We start from the raw sequence: 19,626 nt of genomic DNA, 5'->3' as shown, positions 1-19,626 counted from the left end.
ATGTATTATTGTTGTAGCGTCATCATGATGAGACTGTGGAGCATCCTGACACCATCACCTGTGTGTTTGACTGGGAGTTAAATGTCTAATCTTATTTATTTAATTATGTTTAAAGTTTAGGGAACCCTTCATGGAGTATTTATTATCGTCTCCTTAAAGTGAGTTTGTAAATCACTCTTCAAAACTATCCATTAATCCATCATTACTCTTTTTCTACATGAACTTTCTGAACTCTGTTCAACCTGAAACAGACGGTTTTGACACCTGATGTTGTGGGGAAGAAGGTCACGAGGAAACACGTGCGTTTTGGACATATTCAATCTCCGCTCAAATTCCCTTTCACGTTTTATTACATTTCTGTGAATGATCACATCTCAACGTGGGGCAGTTCTCGCTAATCTTGTTTCCACATTTATTTTCGGACTTTTCTCTCCGTGAGGGGGCTTAAATCTGTTCTCCACACTCCTAAAATCAATCTAAACGCGACCACACCCAAAAGAAGGATCAAACTCCCCCTGTGCTCCACTGAACATGTAATTATTCTGCATCCATCAGGCACCGCGCGCAGAGGTCTCACCTCAAACACGCAGCTGCGACGAACACACACACACACACACACACACACACACACACACACACCTGTTTGAATGTTGGCGAATTAATACAGCAGCGATACGTGTGAAAGGGAAGGTGAGAGGTGTTCGGCTCCTAATCGTCTTAGCAGCATTATGCTGAGCTGCGTTCAAGCCCTGACATGCGGTGCGCCCTTGTAGCTCCCCAAAACCCGGAGTCAGCATCTCTGCGTCCGTTACGCACAGCTGGAGGGACGGCGGCGAGGAGGCGAGCAGCCGGCGGTACAGGTAAGACCCCGCGACATGTCACTGTTCACGGGGGTTTTATGGATTTTATTGTCTTCATGGTCATCATTTCATCATTTTGAATGAATACAGATTTAAGATTTTAAACCGTAACCATCAAAAACAAATGTCGCTACACCTGAACGCGCCGTTTTCAAGAGATGTATTTGTCCTGCTTTTAGAAACACGGGGATCTTAATGCACCGTGGGTTGTGTTCATGAATGTTCTCTTAATGGTCGATTAATACACACGCGAGTTTTAGCGTCTCGTGTCTGTGCGCGCGTGCATGCTATAGTATACCGGTATGTAGAAAACATCTTTGAATTAAACGGCTTCATTTGTGGAAGAAAGTTCGGATTCCTCTCCCTTTTTGATCATGTTTAACGTGTTTTCAGTGGACTCCTGGTTTGTGAGAAGCCAAAGCCAGAGTGATTATGTAGCCATAGTAACAGGTGGCTGTCTGCATCCCCAACACACACACACACTTGTGCACACACACACACACACACTTCTCTTCAGTAGGTCTGCCTCTGCAACTCTGCGAGCTAAGATCACACTGCAAACATCTTCCTGATGTGTTTTCTGTTTTCAGTCTTTCCACTGGTTGAAGCCGCCCTCTGCAGAAGATGAAACACACTGTGTGGATGTGTGTGTGTCCCCTTCCTCGTCAGCGGCGTCCCCTCGCCACTCGTCTCTGCTGAAGCCGTCAACGAATAGCGATGCGTCTGACATAGCTTCCCGTCAGGGTGTGGAGACCGCGAGGACGATGAACGCGCACGCGCCTCTGAGGAGGAGATTCAGGCGCGGTCGCCTCCTCTTCTTCGTCTCAGGTGTGCTCTTCTGTCTCGTCTACACTCTGACTCTGAAGGCCTGGCTGCAGGAGCCGCTCGCCTCCGCCCAGGCACACGATGATGATGGTGATGATGTAGTGGAGGTGAACGTCCGTGAGGTGAGGGCGTCCAATGAGACGGCGGAGGAGGAGGAGGTGGTGATGTCACCTGACAGCTCCAAACCTCCCCTGGTGTTTGTCGTCAACAGGACGGATATTGAACAGTGTATCTATGTGGATCCTCAGCCCCCCAAACCTCCACCACCTCCAACCACAGCTCCCCCTCCTCCCCCACTAGCGCCCCCCCACAGGAAGGGAGACTTTCCAGAGGACCTCTTCTCAGTGGAGCAGCGCCGGCGAGGCTGGGTGGTGCTTCATGTCGTAGGTATGATCTACATGTTTGCAGCTCTGGCCATCGTCTGCGATGAGTTCTTCGTCCCCGCTCTGGAGGTCATCACCAACACGCTGGAGATTTCTGATGATGTAGCCGGGGCGACCTTCATGGCAGCTGGAGGCTCTGCTCCCGAGCTCTTCACCTCCCTGATCGGAGTCTTCATCTCGCGCAGCAACGTGGGCATCGGGACCATCGTGGGCTCGGCCGTCTTCAACATCCTGTTCGTGATCGGGATGTGCGCCATCTTCTCGAGGGAGATGCTGCACCTGACGTGGTGGCCGCTCTTCAGAGACGTCACCTTCTACATCCTGGACCTGATCATGCTCATCGTCTTCTTCCTGGACAGCAAGATCCTGTGGTGGGAGAGCATGCTGCTGGTGCTCGGCTACATCAGCTACGTCAGCTTCATGAAGTTCAACAGTCAGATCGAGAGGGCGGTGAAGACGCAGATCAACAAGCACATGAGCATCGTCAAAGTGTGGAGCGCCGAGGAGCCCGAGAAGGTGAGTGAGGGAGACGGATTGGACACAGAAATGTTAAAAAGATGCAAAACAAAACATCATTATTGATCACTTGGAGGATTTAGAAAACAACCCTGTCTGAGTGTTTCCATCAGTCTGAGTCCCTTAAAGTGGATTCATTAGTAACAACAGATCCAAACTTTAGCAGCTCTGTTATTCTGCAGCCAGATCTCCATCCAACATCTGAAAGCAAAATCTGATCACAGCCACCACTCGGCTCCTTCGCTGATGCTACACTAAAATGTCTTCAGTTTGAATTTCATGGTATGAGTTGAATTGAAAAGTTAGTTCTCTGATCAGAGAGTTATGCAGCAGCTGCTGTCGAGATCTGAAAGTCTCCTTTAAGTGACAAATGTTTCAGTCAATGGACAGAAATGTATCAACAACAATTAAACCTAACAGAAAGAAAACATTTGTTCCGCTGAGCCCAAAGTGATAAATTTGTCAGTTTCTGAGTCGTTCATGACAGTAAACTTTACGTTTAGGTTGAGGGTTGTTGGAAGAGCAAAAATGAAATCAACAAGTTTTATCTGATGCACAATAGAGGTGGGTAAAAATATAGACACTGTCATATATATATTGTCATTCTGACTTGTGTGATAATGGAGCCAAAAACTGATATTTTGATTAAAAAGAATACGGCCCTCTTCACAGACATCCCTGCCAGTTTGACTCACTCAGGTGTGCAGCAGGGACGAGGGAGGAGGGAGAGAAACAGGGAGGCATGTAACAGTGTCGCACAGACGTGATAAGGAGGGAAAGGATCAAATCAAACCAAATCAACTTTTATTTATACAGCACTTTAAACACAACACTGATTGAACCAAAGTGCTGAACATTGCAGAAACAAAGCATTAAAAAGTAACAGACAAGAATGACAACAATTAAAAAGCAATTGAGTAAAAATATGTTTTAAGGCGAGTTTTAAAAACACCAATAGTGGGAGAGAGACGGATGTCTGGGGGCAAAGAGTTCCATAGTTTTGGTCCTGCAATCGAAAAGGCCCGATGAAGCGTGATCCTTCACTCGAACCTTATTATGGACATTTTATATTCTTCAGATATCGCCAGTAAATCTTTATATGACTGTCTTGCACTATATCAATTATCGCAGAATCACTGTATCAGTCAATCAATCATTGCCCCATTTCATAACAAGTGTCATCTCGAGACGCTTTACAAAAGAGCAGGTAAAAATACCTGACTCATTGTTATGCTACAAAAGGAAAAATTGGATAGAAGGAGATGGGAAAAGATGCAGGAGGGAATTCTCCTTTGTAGTCCTCGCGTTCCTGTGGTCCACACTTCCTTGCCGCTGAGGTCGGAGCAGGCCGTGCATGATTGAGGACGGCAGTGGTTTGTCACCTCGCTGTAGGTTTTGGGGGAGCTCCGTCTGCTGCCAGGACAACGCCTCCTGCACTTCTAACACACTGACGCCAGTGACTAACTGAAGGGGGGGGGGGGGGGGGGGGGGGGGGGGGTGTCCACATATCGTATCGCTTATTAATCATCGCATCGTATGATGAGCTACGCTGTGATCCCCACCTCTAATGTTCAAACAGGTTGTTTTAGCATTCTCGTGGGATTTGTTGGCCGAATGAAACCAGTCGTATCGTTTGATGTGCAGTTACCAGCAGAAGAAGAAGAGAAAGAAAAACACGAAAGCAGATGTTTCTGCAGCGCTCGATATCACACAGACGTCCATCTCTGCACACAGGATTGCTTTTGTTTCCTTTCATCTGCTCACAGTTTGCTCTGCTGCCTGCTCAGATTCAGAGGGGGGGGTGGGGGGGGAGTGGGGGGGCAGACAGTGATTTGTGGGTCTGAACAGATGACAGCCTGTGTTTGTGTAAAAATCCTTTGATGATGCTGAACAGAGAGGAGTCCAGGTGTCACAGTGATGAGACTGAAACGTCACAACCCTGATATGATAAAAGAAGAGAACAATAGATTTACATTGAAAGGTTTTGGTTTTTTTCTGCAGCTTGAACATCCCTCTGCAGCAGGCAGAGAGCAGGGAATGTGTAGGTCCGTCGTTAACATGCAGCGCTGCGTGTTTCAGCGTTTTCAAGTATCCACCGAACATTCTGCAATTACCCCGAAGCACGTCTGTGGTCACTTTTCTCCCCTTCAATCACAGCTCTGAGCTTAATGAGGCATGCTGCCACATTAATGGGTCAGAAAGACAGAACATTTAAAATATCCTCTTCCAGGAATCCACCATGCACTTACATTCATATCAATGTATTTGTGTCATATTGCACATTCTTTAAGCGTGTTTTGTCTTTATTTTTATAATATGTTCAGAGGGCAAACGCACAAACACTTCATGGTGGAAGGACCAGATGGTGTTGATTTGTTATTAAGTTATTTTACTTTTTTTTTAGCTTTTGGGGCTTCTATTGTAGAGACAGAACAGTGGATAGAGTAAGAAATCGAGGAGAGAGAGAGAGCGGGGATTGACATGCGGGAAAGGAGCCACAGATCGTCCCCAGACCCAGAGGACTGTGGTCTCCATGCGTGGGGCGTTCACTGACCACCAGGCCACACAGACCGGGACAACAGGAGGCATGAACACAACGACACCGCACCCTGACTCGTGACTGGTCAAGCCTCTTAAAGGCACGTCGGCGAGTCCCCAGGTGCTCTCCTCTGATTGGTTGATAGTTTCACTGCAGCTGCGCACCAATCAGCAGCACAGGTGATTCACATCAAAACCTGGAGGATGAGCAATGGTGAAACATTTCAAACCCTGGTTTGGATATAAGTTGTGTTTTCTTCTGTGGTGCCATAGGGATGAGCAAAAGGGGGTTTGCATTGTTTTTGAGGCATCACAAGTAGGGGCGGAGTTTAAATTAAAAAGCTACACTGAACAGATAAATCTTAAGCTTGGATTTAAAAGTAGTTAGCACGTCCTCGAGTCTTAGCTCCTCAGGCAATGTGTGACACAACTGAGAGGCCTAGACGCTAAATGTGGCTTCACCATGTTTCGTTTTTACTCGGGGAACAGCAAGTAATCCAGAACCAGCAGACCTAAGCGGTCTGGGAGGTTCTTACTGGGTCAGGAGGTCTGACAGGTAACCAGGACGTAACCCTTTTAGTGATTTATGGACAAGTAGGAGCATCATGAAGTGGATTCTGTGAGCTAGTGAAAGAAGAACTGTTTCAGTGAATCAAATAAAAGTGGCAGTGTTGACCTCCACACAACAGACCAAATCTAAAGCAGATCTTCTTACTGTGGGATTAAGCTGTGAGGGGTCCTGAATAAAGCCCCCTGTGTATCCCCTACCTCTCTTTATGCATGATGTGTAGTATTCCTATATCAGTATATCCCAAAGGCGCAGGTTTTCTACTGTATATGCTTTTCTTTTTTAATCAAATTTGCAACATGTTGGAGCAATAGTCAGGAACAACAAAGATGTCAGTATGTAGTGAAAGAGAAAGATCCACTTTAGGGCTTAAGCTTCATGATGTGCTTTTTTGCTGATGATGCACGCTGAACATGCTGTAGAGTTAGTGAGATAGGATTACTGTATATAGGACTACCCGGGTACACTGTTCAGCTCTGCACAGCAGGCGAGTCTGCGACCGTCAGCAGGTTTGATCTTCATTAAGAATGAGCTCCAGACAAGTTTGATTTCTGAAACTATAAGTCTGAAATCCACGAAGAAGTCTGTGACTGCAAACCCAGCCTTTAACTTTTACCTTGAATTACTAACTGATGGAGTTGAATCACTGACTCTACAGGAGAGTGAAGCTCCGTCAGCACCTCCTGCTCCTCCTCCTGTTGCTGCTGCTGCTGCACCAAAACAGGAGCCTGAACCCCCTCCCATCACCCCACAACGCCACAAACCACTGTCAGAAGCCCCAGAGGACAAAACAAGACTCAGGGTAACAAGAACTCATGTTTTGTTCCTGATGTTTGATACATTTGTGACATTTATTTAGAACTTTTACGTCATGAAATAGTTCATTTTTCACACAAGCGGGCATTAGTATTTAAATCACACAATTGTAAATACTTGGTTGTCTTTTCCAAATCACTTTACAATTTAGCTTTTAGCATTAAAATGTGACTTTGTAAGGTTTTTAGTATGAGCTCTTACATATTTGTGTTTAGACTTAATTCTACAATTCATTTATCAGACGCTTTTTTACCCAAAGCAACCTACATCAGTGAGTAAGAACAACACAAGCAAGGATCTGGAGAGGAGGAAACAACTTCAGTTAGTTCAAACAAACAGCTTTAAGTCTGATCGGACACACGTGTGCTGACAGGAAGTGACCAGAGGCAGAGCACAACATCGACAGCTGCTCTAATCGGCATCAAAACCATCCTAAAATCGCCTTTATCAAACAAAACCATCGTCATCAAGGTTGTAGGTGTTCATAAAGAGATGGGTCTTTAGCTTTTTCTTAAAGGTGCAAAGGGACTCGAATGGGGTTTTGAAGTGCGTACGAGAGTCTAGTTAGAGACATAGGACTCTGTTGTGAAGGTCGGATCAGACTCCTTTCATTGGCAGAGCGTAGTGGGGAGGGAGGGAGTGCTGCACTTGTTCAACTGAACGTGCTCTGAAAGTGACCTGGGAGTTTACTGCTGCGTTTTGATCTCTGACCCTGTACCCGCTGTCTGCAGGCTCGCCCCGTCCTGCAGCGAGGCGGCAGCACGGCGTCGCTTCACAACACGTCTTTAAGGAGCACCATCTTCCAGCTGATGATCCACACACTGGACCCCCTGGGAGAAGGTAACAACCGGATTTAGCTTTCTTGAACATTGAAGGCAGGGTTGTTAATTTTTTTTAAAAACTAGCTCCTAGTGCTCCGTCTACAACCACCCCCTCCCCTCTTTGCTCCCTCAAAAGCCACGCCCCTCACTTAAAAATGATAAAGAACAAAAGCTCAGTTCACTTTCTGATGATCACCCTATCCACTAAATGTTCCTGGATGCAGTGAAGTGGCAGCTTTGTCTCTTCCTGTAAGTCAGAGTTACAGTACATGATGAACCTCAGAGACCTTCATTCCGTCCTTGAACTCACCGTGCCGTCGCTCCTCGCTCTCACAGCACTCGGCCACCGCTGAGCCTTAATCAGCTTTAAATACGGACTAATAGAAGCTATATAACAGCCGACATGCTAACGGAACAAGCTCTTTATCTCTGTGAAAGTGATGCAGCAGAGCTGAGGCCGGCTCTGTAACACGGGTCTGTCTGGACTTCTTTGTCTGGGCGGCCAGCTGGAGCACTGACGCATGCAGGGGTGGAAAATTGTGCATGTGCATGTGCACCCATATTTATGAATAGCATTTATTTACATTTTCTGTCTTATCATATCTACTTTAAATAAATTCTTAAGGGACTGAAAAAGAAGACGTACGTCCAAAGTCACAAGTTAAAGTACTCACAAAAGGAAATGTGCTACATTGAATGGAAAGAAAGCTGCTAGCATTTAGCAACAGAGCCCAAATATCAGATTTTAATTTAATCCCCTTTGCTGACAAGGCATTAAGGATTTTGGGGCGAAAATTAAGGGTGGCCATTATTGTTCTAAGGGGGGCCTACGCCGCCCCTGGCCTCCCCTTTGACACGCCCCTGCTTTTGTGAAGCTGGATTCTGATGAAAGGTAAATCAGTTTATTATTCAGTAACATTCATTCAGATGTTGAGAAAAGTGCTCAGCTCACTCCAGATGTTGTTAAAGGAAGAATGTGCAACATTTAACTCATAAATAAAGCAGAAATCAAATATATCCGGTGTGAATGTCTCTCTGAGTCATGACTGTCTACAATGAGTGAGAAGCTCGAGTCCCGTTGGCTGTGTTGTTGTGTTGAGAGCCGTGTTTACATGGACGGGACGGCCGGCTACAAAGCTGTTTTAGTGAGGGACTAGAGAAAAGAAGAAGAACATACTCACTGCTTATTTGAATTTCATGTAAGCGTTTTTAAATCACGGCCATTCTGTGTATAGAGAACGGACTGCAAACAGGAGAAACAGACGATTTTATCAGTTTCGATTGGACACAGGGTGTAGTAGGCTATTAAACAAATCTAGGGAGGAGTTTAAATATCTGCTGTGGGTTTCTGTCCTAGAGTCAGACCTCAGAGGGGCCCAGAAAACCCCCGGGCCGAAAAAATCCAGGCGAGGTGAGAGCAAAGAAAAGGTGTGGCCGTGCCGGTGTTTAGTGTCGTGTATGTGAAGTTGTGGTTTTTCATCGTGTTTACAAACTTCATCTGCATTTTATTCATCTGTCATGACTCAAACGAAAAGACAACATTGAACAAACCTTTAAAGAGATGGTTTAAGATTAAAGAATATTTTAAAAAGTTTTAATCATATGAGGCGAAAAATGTTCAGTATTAATACTCTTGAATCTCTGCCAATCAGAGACGTCCTTCAATGGTGATGTCAGAGGGGAGGGGTCAGTGCACAGGAAAGGTACGTTGTTGACATTGTTGACGTTGGTGTTGTGTTTATTCTGGTCTGGTCCTGTCCAATAACTGCGTCTTAACTTGTTCTTCATGGTTTTCCTGTTTTGTATCAAGAGCGAACTTTTTCTCACTTCGGTGTTTGCATGTTTTCTTGTTTGCATCCTCTTTGTTTCCGTGTCGTTGTGATGGATCTCTGACCTCGCACACTGGCTGTCTGATAAACTTTGAATATAAATCACATAATTCTTACAAAAATTCAGTTGGTACATCTTCTAATCTTCAAATAAAAGCTTCCATGTGGTTCCTAAATCTCCAAGATGAGTCTGCAAATGCAACACTGCATGAAATAAAGGATCCATATGAATCATGTCCTACATTTCCTTTTGATTTGATACACATGTAAGAGTCCATTACACTTTTATTCGGTTGCTGGTTTGACTGATTATGATTTATTTAATACAAAAAAAAACATAAAAGTGAATCAAAGAGACGATAAAAAGTTGCATAAAGTGATACAAAGAGAGATCCTGCACTGCCAATCAGATGCATAATCAAGATTGACTCAAAACATTGCAGATGTACGGAGGCTGTAGTCCTCAAAGCGGGCGGCACAGGTTTGAATCCGACCTGTGGCTCCTTTCCCGCATGTCATTCCCTACTCTCTCTCTCTCTCTCTCTCTCTCTCTCTCTCTCTCTCTGACATCCGACTCTATCCACTGTCCTATCTCTACAATAAAGGCACAAAATGCCCAAAAATATATCTTTAAAAAAATTGCACATGTATTGATTGACTCTCCTCAGGAAAAAATAAATATATACATTGCTATCTGCTGTAATATGTCTAAACATTCAAGCAGAGGTTTGGAAGAATACCCTGAGTCCTCACAGAACTTGTGGTGGTTTCAGTATTTTTGATTCCAGTCTTTCAAACTGGCCAGTGTGTGTTTGAGTCTGAGGTCGAAGGCATGCTGACTCGTTTGCTGACAAAGTCATACTGGAACAATTTTAATAGCTTCTTGTTGTTTTTGGCGACGATTCTCTTAATTGCAGCAAAGAACAAAGTTAAACCCGTGAACGCCTCACGCTCGGGCAAATTACAGAGCAAGACACCACACCGCCGCTCTGAAGGTGAGTGAAGCTTGTTAAAGGTTCAATCCGACTTTTTTCAACAATATGAAAAGGGTTCTTTCCTTTTCAATTAAAGTCAGAAGTTTGAGATGAAGAGGCACCTGCCCTGAGAATTGTCATGACTATTAGGTGGATTTGTTGAGGATAAAATTAAACGATTTCTGTTTTTGGATATTTCTGTGCAGGAGATGCAGAGCTCATAAATGGACTGTTTCTATCAGAGATGGTGTTTGGGGGTTAAAGACATTTTCCTCCACAATCAGTGCAGCTTCTCCGAGAGTGTGTTTGTGCGTCACAGTGTGCAGTGATGAGCTCCTTCAGACTCTGAGGTTCACAGTGAAGGGGGTCTGCAGGCAGCCTGAAGAGTCCTTAAAGAGCCTGAATCAATCAGCCCCAGGATTAACATGCAGATGGGTGTGTGTGTGTGTGTGAACCCCTCCCAGCCTTTATAGTGGAGCATCTCAATCTCCAAACACTCAAATCATTCCTGCTGTCCCTTCATATCGGTCCACACAGCTGAATAATGTGTCAATGTAATTTAACATTGAAATTGTTAGTTTTTACCCACTATGTGGATTAGCTAGAATTCCTGTTCCTGTGTTGGAGTTTAAACACCTCCAGATGACTGTAAAATGTTTTTGAGCAGAACGCAGGTGTCATTAAACTTAAGCATGAGACGTTCCCATAGAAAATATGTAGCTTTGTTCACACTTGAAAATCTCCTGAAGTCTTTCGGGTTGAGCTACATGTGTGAATGCAAAAAGCCACTTTTTTCACTCGGACTTCACCCAGGGCGTCTCCTGCCGGCCCCCTAAAATTTACCTCAAGCAAGCAGTTTGAGGTGACGACTTTTATTCCCTGCGATCGTTGTACAAACACAAACTGTCTGCATGCGACATTCCTTCTCCATGCATTATGTTTTCTATTCTCCAGTATCATTCTTTTAACGTCATGTCTTGCCTCAGGAGACCCCTCTTCCCCTTCTCCTGTCTCCAGCTGTGAGGTGCATGTGTGAACAGCCAGATCAGGAGGATTTCATGGGCAGTCCTCCTGAAATGTTTCTAGAAATTATCAGAAGCGCATATTAGGGCTGTGCTCAAAAAATCGATATGGCAATATATCGACATGTGCTCCTTGCAAATACATGTATGGATGGGGATGTAACAGAATCAATATGGCTGCAAAGCTGTGATGACAGTTTTAAAGGACAATTGACCTATGGTGCAGTTCACAATAAAACCTTAGCTACAGCTCTGGGATTAAAATATTTTAATGTATCTGTAGGATCTCTGAGGACCTGATTTGAAGTGTTTTAAGATGTAAGATCTTTATGCCTCTGTGTAATTCTCAACAATAAAGAACAGCTGTAGTAGTGAATTCTGTGTAGGACGTGGTCATAATCCAAAATCAATGTATGTCATGATGTGTATCGTATCGTTGCCTCTGTCTCATGATACATATTGTATCGTAGGGTTCTGGGAAATGCCCAGCCCTAGTGCATATGTGATTCTTCCTTTGTTTCTCCAGATGACGATCCAAAGACAAATACTGAGCAGTCCGGGGCAGCAGGGGGCGCTGCAGTCGAGCCGTCCACATCCCAACTTCAAAAGACTGAAGAGACGAGAAAGAACGAGCAGGTAAACCCGTCAAAGGTGTGACTAGTGACTGTAACTGTTTCCCCTGTGTTGATTATAAAACAAATATCAAGCATCACAGGGGTTTTGAAATTTGCTTCAAAAACACGCTGACTTGTTTGACTACCCTGCAGGGGGGGTCAGAGGGCGGCGCTGAGGACGAAAGCGCTGGTGAGGAGAGCAGTGAGTCCAGCGAGAGTGAAGAAGATGATGGAGACGAGGAGGAAGAGGAGAAGGAGGAGGAAGAGGAGGAGAGTGAGCCGTTGTCTTTAGAGTGGCCTGATAACAGACGAAAACAGGCGACGTATCTGTTCCTGCTGCCCATCGTGTTCCCGCTGTGGCTCACGCTGCCCGACGTCAGAAACCCGGTGAGTATGACGAGACACCCGCACACATTTTAAGCTAGATTTGAAGATCTAGCTAAACACATCCGACACAGCTTATCTGGGTCAAAACATAAACCAACAGATTCACATTACGACCACAGTCATGGTTGAGTACATTTTGAAATGTGGCACAAAGGCAATCTGGACAGACTTTTTATTTTGTTTCTGTAACATTTCTCCTGATAGATATGTATTCTGTGAGGTGAAATAAAAAGTGTAAATAGATTTTATCACACCTTCAAAAACCCAATAAGGAAGTGTGATAAAAGAGAAATGTTCTTTCATCGGATCCAAAGTTTAAACTTTAATAATAAAATAGAATATAATTACTTTATTGATCCCAAACTGGGAAATTGTGGTCCCCCTTTTTTACCATTTCCATTGGGTAGTTTCTCTGAACACAATGTGTGATCTCTTTTTGTAATTTTCAGGCATCCAGGAGGTACTTCGTCATGACGTTCATCGGCTCCATCTTGTGGATCGGGGTTTTCTCCTACCTGATGGTTTGGTGGGCTCATCAGGTTGGTTGATATTTAATATACAAGTTGTTCTAAAAGGAAATCACCCAGTCGGAAAGGCTTCTGTTTTTACAGAGAGTAAAAAGGATTTTAGTCATAGTCCTCTGAAATAATGAATTACTATCCTATTAGCGCTTTCACACTCCTGAAAAATTCCAGGAGAATATCCGGAGCAGTCCTCCTGAAATCATCTAGATGTTTTCAGCAGTGAATATGTGAAAATGGGTTTCGACTTGTAGGTTTGTAATGTGTACAAACTTTAAGTAACGACAAGCCAAGCTATGGCGATTCTGATTTTCATTTATTTTAGGATATTCAATAAAGACACCAAAACATTCATTTACTGAAGGGGCTCTTCTAAAGGGGGCACAAATACGATTTTAGTTTGAGTTGGCAAAGTGAAATATCACCAAGACGTTGCAGTTCAAAGCCATGATAAATATATGTATGGTTGGATGATTATTGAACACATGCAGCTCTTATTATCATATGTTTTTTAACCAGTTGTCTTCTCTCTACAGGTGGGCGAGACTGTCGGCATCTCAGAGGAAATCATGGGCCTGACCATCCTGGCAGCGGGGACGTCGATACCCGACCTGATCACCAGTGTGATCGTTGCCCGTAAAGGTCTGGGGGACATGGCCGTGTCCAGCTCAGTGGGCAGTAACATCTTTGACATTACTGTAGGGTGAGTGACAGCAACATCCCTCCTGTGTGTAAACCATCTGTAAGCTTGACTTATTTCTAATGAAGAAAAGCATTACTAAATCACCGTTGTGATCCTGAACATTAAAATCATATGCAGTCATTTAAGGCATCAAGGTAGTGAGTGTAAAATCTTGGGACAAATATCTAAAAGAAAGGGTTTCATAACGATTTCTTACTTGCTTGTTTTTGCAACAAAGTTCTGCCTTTATTATCATCTGCATACCAAGATGGATGTGTTTTAAATATCTGATTAATAGTGCACAGAAAATGTCCCAATTGTAGGATTAATTAAGATTTATCTAATCGAATAGAGAAAAAAAATAATTAAAAGCTAGAGGACCTACAATTAAACCCTGAGGAACGCCAACTTGACTTTAGCAGCTGATTATGTAATTCATAAATACAATTTTTGATATGAAATGAATTGTACGATTGCAGGTATTACTTAAATGAACTTGTATAGTATAACAAGTACTGAAAAAACGTCACATCTGACTAATATTTATCGCACTATTATAGTGTTATGTATTAATGCTGCCACCATTTTTGAATGTGGTAGCTAGACATGGTCGAGCTAGTTATTTTACCTATTTCAATATGCTGTACTTAAGTACAGTACGAGTAAATGTTCTTGTCAAGTTTCTACTGAATGGCAATGATTGATTGTAAAGAAAAGCAAACAAGACCCGCACACCAAGAAGCTTCCGTTTGAAGGATTTATGGATGTTTCAAGCCAACATGCTAGCATGTTTGCTTTTCTTTAACAAGAAGCTCCCATTTAAAATGTTACTTATCAATAAATCCTTCAAATGGGAGCTTCTTGGTGCGCAGATCTTCTTTGTTTGCTTTTCTTTACCTATTTGTGTTTTTGGATACGGCATATAGGCTATTCAATGATCGATTATAAACCAAAATGTACTGGTCAGAAGTATTGACAGAATCCTGTTTGTCCTCTCTGGTTTCAGTCTGCCGGTCCCGTGGCTCATATACACTCTGTTACACAACGGCGACCCGGTTACCGTCAGCTCAAACGGCCTGTTCTGCGCCATCGTGTTGCTCTTCCTCATGCTGCTCTTCGTCATCATCTCCATAGCCGCCTGTCGCTGGAAGATGAGCCGGATGCTGGGACTCACCATGTTCATACTGTACTTTGTGTTCCTGGTTCTCAGCGTCATGCTGGAGGATCGCATCCTCATCTGTCCCATCTCCATCTGAGCCGATGGGTTTGGACTGTTATCGATCGCCGCCATTTTAACAGACTAAATATGCCGAGACAGGATCAATGCTGTCATTAGGAAATGTAAGATAGTCAAATACAAGCTTAGAGAAATTCAAAACTGCTGGATGCAACTCCAGTATTTCCGTAACTAAAATCTCTTAAACTAGTGTTTAATGTTCAGCGTGTAAAAGGATGTTTTTTGTGGAAAAAAAAAAGTTTCAATTTGTCAAGAGAAACAGTGATTGTGTGTGTGTGTGTGTGTGTGTGTGTGTGTGTGTGTGTGTGTGTGTGTGTGTGTGTCGGACTGTCTTAGCTGTGTGATAAACAACAACTGGTGTCATTTTGTCAGATGTTACCGTCTTGTTAAATACTCTTTTTGGACAGATGTCGATGCAAACGTGTATTTTATCGATAGGAAAACTATTGATATCTCAAATTACAATTCCATGCTGCAATAAATTATTTTTTTAACAGTGGGCTGGAGCTGTGTGTGCATGGTCACTGGAAAAAAGTGTGCAAAGGAGTTATGTGTTTGTTAGGCCAATTTACACCGGAAAGTTATTTGGATGGATGAAAACTGGAGACAAACTCAGCACAGAGTGCTGCAACTCGAAGGAATATAAAACCTTAACACACCTGGTTCAAATCAGGACCAATCAGTCACACACACACCTGCACTGAGATGATTACTTCCCCACACTAATGAGTGGCCCAGTAGTAGGTGGTTTCAGTAGACTGAACCCTCGGGGTCATTCAGTGAGCATTTTTTGGGTCCACCTCAGTAGACTGAACATTATAGGATGGATACTAACTTCCTGGTTTTGTGCAGTATGGTTTGGATGCATCCTTTGAGGAAATTAATTGTATTTTAACTCCCACAATGCAGTCCAAAATAAATGTAAAACGTCACTTCACATGTGCCTCCAAATCAGAACAAACGAGGATGGATGCGGTCGGTTTGGTTAACGTTCCTTTCAAATGTGGAGTTGTTAAATTGTTTACATGCAATGTGAAGTTTTGTATTATTTACAGAGCCATCGTGCATATCACACGAGTTGGAGTGTCAATAACATGAGGCGGGCTAACGACGCTACTTCCACACTGAATGAATCAGACGAAGTAGGAACAAATATCGACCTACTGAACAGTAGGTCCTAACAGGATCCAGCACGGAGAGAAGGGACTGTCTACTGTCAGATTGTGTAGGCACTTTGCAATTCAGAAGCACCCAGTGACCAGAGTGATCTCCCTCACAGGAGAAAGAAGAACAGTACCAACACAGAGAGTGTGAGTGATTTTATTTACACTTTAACAGTCCTGCAGATCTGCTCGCTGTACAGAACCTTCAGCACATCTAAAAAGGACCTTTTCACATAAACTGTTATAAAATGTGGTTTCTACAAAGGGCGAGTTAAAATGTACATGAACCCCAGATTCTGCAAAATCATTCATTTGTACAACTATTACACAACAAATGTCCACAGATGGATCACAGCGTTTTCCAGCTGCTCAGTCGTGGTCAGTCCACTTCTTAGGGTCAAAGTGCAACTTGTTCCAGAGTTAGTTTTCTCTGCCATGAATCACACACAATGTCGACCTTCATGAGACCCTCTATCAGTTTAGACTCGAGGGTCCTCCGTCAACCACAGTGTCAGTGTAGATAAAATACGTTTAAGGATGGTATGTGAGACATCTACGAGTTGTTTTCCTGCCAAAAAATGTCTTTTTCTCCCTTGGACAGTCTCTAATACAGTTTTTAAAAGCTTCAATAACCCATTAAGAAAAACATCACATCGGTCTGTTGATGGAAAGAAAACGCAGAATTTGATATGAGCTCATGTGTACAAAGTATTTTTGTAGGTGAAGAAAAAATCCTTCCAACATGTTGATAACCAGATCAGTTTGATAACTCTCCCAGATATGAACCTTTACATGAGCATTTATTTTACATGATTCAAGTTTGAGTCCTGATAATCCCTTATCTTCACAAACACTGGAGCATGTTCATTCATCAATCAGAGGACCTGTTAACACCGAATATGAACTCGTCCATTTTTCAGTGACTCTTCTTTGTTTCCATTGTTCACCAGAAACAACAGACCTGGAATAGTGGTGTCACTTTTTTTTCATTTCTGCATTTATGAGAGGAGATGAGTATGTGGACATAAAGTATCAGCCAGGCCATCGGACTGTGTCGTCCCCACAACCACCGCCGTCCTCGTCCATGCACGGCCTGCTCTGACCGCCACCTCAGGAACACGAGGAATACAAAGGAGAAATCCTTCCTGCTTCTTATCCCATCTCCCACTGTCCCATTTTTCTTAACAATGAGTAAAGGTCTTTTACCTGCTCTTTAGTAAAGCGTCTCCAGAAAACACATGTTATGAATTGGCGCTATACAAATAAAGATTGAAGCTGAGGGTTCAGGGTTTTTTCTTCCCAGGAGGATCTAAGGTAGAAATCCAAACACTGATACTGTATGTAATGAAGCGGCCATACTGGATCATACGTACATCCAGTAAACACTGATATATATATAAGAATCTGTTTTTGGTTTAAATTCGACATGTTTGAGATAAAAGCTCGGGCAGACTTTCATCTCTTGATGAGATGTTTACTCAGGTGATATTTGAAACAAGTTCTGCAGCACACTTTGGCTTTTTTTTTTTTTTACAGAACATTTCATAAAATTTCAAGTTAGAAACAAAGATATGATAAAAAAATCTCAATCTTTAAGAAATCACAGGCGTTCCTCCTGCAGTAGACTTTTAGATACGCTCGCTGTCCACGCTGCATCTGTTACATGTTTACTTCTCTGCTCTGTGAATTTCAGTTTAACATCTAGTGATTTTGTAATGAAGGTAAGTGTGACGCTTTGTCTTAACAAGCTGTTGACTCAATTCACAACAATAAAGCGCTCGTTAATAAACGTCTCGCAGTGAGCTGATTTAGGTTTTTCCTCTGGTGTTGACACAAGTCAAAGCACAACATCTCAACAGGGATATGGATATTATAAATGCACTACTATCTCACCTTTGAATAACAAGCTAAAAACCTCTGTTGAGTGAAAGAAAATCAAAGAAGAGACACTGCCAGTGCCTTGGATAGCCCCCTCCTTCCTCATAATTGTCTACACGAGGGAGAGGAATGAAAATAAAAACCAGGCGTTGGCTCGCAGACCGTCTTGACTCTCCAGTAGGAAACAATTGAATCAGGCTGATTTTGTCGCCAATGTCCGCTCACTCCACATGCTGTTAGGACACGCTGTCATAGTTCATGAGCGCTCAGGCTGCAGATCTCACCTACATTTAAAGTTCTAACACGAGTACCCCAGGCTCAGACTACATCATGTAAAAGTCTGACCGGTGAGCCAGGAGACTCGCCCCCCTTTGAGACCACCGACAAAGTAAACTGCTGGATGTGATTTTAACACCTGAAATCCAGCTGCAGAGAGCACGGTGGTTTTCTTTCCACTGCTGGAAACGTGTTTGCTGCTCATGTTTCAGGGAGCAGAGCCTTTAGCTAACGTCCACAGACGCACACAGCACAGTGTTAGACGCAGCTAGCTCCTGCTAACAACATCATTGAGTTTACTGGACTTAAAGACGGGGCGGTTAAAAACACATGAAAGCTTTTTAAACCAGATAATGAAATGAAATCCTCATTTAGAGGAACACGCCTCAAACAACCACAGGACACAACCAAACAGAAGACAAGACAATAAATAAAGCTTACTTTGTATAAATATTTCAGGTTAAAATATTTCTAGAATTAGTCTTCATATGCTGTATGACAATATAAATGTTGCATTATAAAAATCCTCTACTGTTGTGTATTTACAGGATATTTAAATCATCTTCACAGGGTAGAAGCGTCATGTAACAGCGCAGGATGAAGTCCAGTTTATGAACGTGTGTGAGTGTTTGTTTCCGTCGTCCGTAGGATCAGAAAAAGTCTCTGGAATCCTCCGTTTTGTTTTTGTTTCAGGCTACATGAATGCTGAGCGCTGTCGTCTGTACCGTTTGAAACATCGTTACCGTAGTGCAACATTCACAGTCCTCCCAAAGGTTTCCTGAGCGCGTCTTCAAGCAATGACGTGTGTGTGTGTGTGTGTGTGTGTGTGTGTGTGTGTGTGTGTGTGAATTTTACAGGTAAGGCTCTCCAAACGTCCTGCGGCACTCCATCACCCCCGTGCTGGGAGGACGGTCACAGTTGTGGGTCAGCTTCACCAGACTGGGTACAAGGCGGTCGTAGGCCAACTTGTACTCGCGGTCGAAGGCGTCTGAGGGGGGGAGGAGCAGGAAGTGAAGATTAGAACAATATATTCTCTAGTGATCGTTTTTTAACCACATGAGGCGATTTAAGTATTGTTTTCCTTCAATCAAAGATCAAAAACATGTTTGTGAATCCAGAGGAACAAACTGTTTCCTCAGCTCTAAGGAGGATTTTAGTGTCTTTCAGTTTGTAGTTTCGGGTTCACAGTCCTCTTAAAACACAAAGTTAACGGCCAGCTGGTTTACATAGAGTAGCAGAGAGAATCACTCCCATGATTCCCTGACAGCCACGACGTCATCTTTTGTTTTTGTTTTGATAGAGAGCCCCCTGGTGGTGGAATTTACATATCGTGCCTTTAATAGTAAAATAAAAGTATTTACTGTTTGATCACGTTTCTCTAAAGAAGGGACAGAAGTTTGTAAATGCAGCTCTTTTGTTAAATTAGGTTTCCTATAATCAGAGCAGCCTGGAATAGACGTCTCGTTTATAAGCTTGAGCTCAACTAAAAATTAAGAAAATATTTTAAACACATGGAGATGAAAGCAGTATCATTTATTGTATGTAAGATTATGGGGATCTGACATATGATCTTTATAGTAGAAATATTTGACTCACCGATATCAATGTTGTCTTTTCCAAGAGCCACGAGAGAGAGGAAGAGGACGTCCCGATACAAACTCCTGAAGAGAGAGAGAGAGAGAGAGAGGTCAAACAGTTGATTTCAGACGCTTCAGG

The 19,626-nt window shown here is 43.2% G+C and overlaps 2 protein-coding genes across 14 annotated transcripts in view; one reads left to right on the top strand and one right to left on the bottom strand.

Moving 5' to 3' along the window:
- The first annotated feature begins 352 nt into the window (after nt 1-352).
- Nucleotides 353-14,884, top strand: LOC132990140 (sodium/potassium/calcium exchanger 1-like). Of its 5 annotated transcripts, XM_061058276.1 has the most exons (12): nt 356-860; nt 1,451-2,584; nt 6,349-6,492; nt 7,238-7,346; nt 8,685-8,738; nt 8,980-9,030; nt 10,074-10,151; nt 11,679-11,788; nt 11,920-12,153; nt 12,603-12,692; nt 13,211-13,377; nt 14,363-14,884. In XM_061058276.1, exons 2-12 carry the CDS (start codon nt 1,625-1,627, stop codon nt 14,610-14,612), a joined length of 2,247 nt encoding a protein of 748 aa, XP_060914259.1. In that variant the 5' UTR covers nt 356-860; nt 1,451-1,624; the 3' UTR covers nt 14,613-14,884. The 5 variants fall into 5 exon arrangements, with proteins under 5 accessions (XP_060914400.1, XP_060914259.1, XP_060914324.1 ...); XM_061058417.1 differs by lacking the exon at nt 6,349-6,492 and having other exon boundaries at nt 353-860; XM_061058341.1 differs by lacking the exon at nt 8,980-9,030 and having other exon boundaries at nt 357-860.
- A 1,015-nt stretch (nt 14,885-15,899) lies between these two features.
- LOC132989553 (C-myc promoter-binding protein-like) overlaps nt 15,900-19,626 on the bottom strand; it is a 77,038-nt gene continuing 73,311 nt past the window's right edge. For all 9 annotated transcript variants that reach the window (XM_061057279.1, XM_061057526.1, XM_061057698.1 and 6 more), the window contains 2 exons: nt 19,507-19,571; nt 15,900-18,898 (listed from right to left, as the gene is read on the bottom strand). In XM_061057279.1, coding sequence (XP_060913262.1) covers nt 18,762-18,898; nt 19,507-19,571 — 202 coding nt within the window. In that variant the 3' untranslated portion in view covers nt 15,900-18,761. The remainder of the gene's footprint in view (nt 18,899-19,506; nt 19,572-19,626) is intronic.

The sequence above is a fragment of the Labrus mixtus genome, chromosome 1, assembly GCF_963584025.1.
Source record: "Labrus mixtus chromosome 1, fLabMix1.1, whole genome shotgun sequence".
Lineage (NCBI taxonomy): Eukaryota > Metazoa > Chordata > Actinopteri > Labriformes > Labridae > Labrus > Labrus mixtus.
Note: the sequence above shows the minus strand (reverse complement) of the source record. Positions and strands in the feature narration are given on the sequence as shown.

What these genes read in the sequence shown, in the direction of transcription:
- LOC132990140 (XM_061058276.1), top strand. Translation starts at nt 1,625, where the DNA reads ATGAACGCGCACGCGCCTCTGAGGAGGAGATTCAGGCGCGGTCGCCTC. An exon ending in GCCGAAAAAATCCAGGCGAG is followed by an intron (nt 8,739 to 8,979) that starts GTGAGAGCAAAG and finishes TCTGCCAATCAG; the next exon opens with AGACGTCCTTCAATGGTGAT. An exon ending in GGGGTCAGTGCACAGGAAAG is followed by an intron (nt 9,031 to 10,073) that starts GTACGTTGTTGA and finishes TCTTAATTGCAG; the next exon opens with CAAAGAACAAAGTTAAACCC.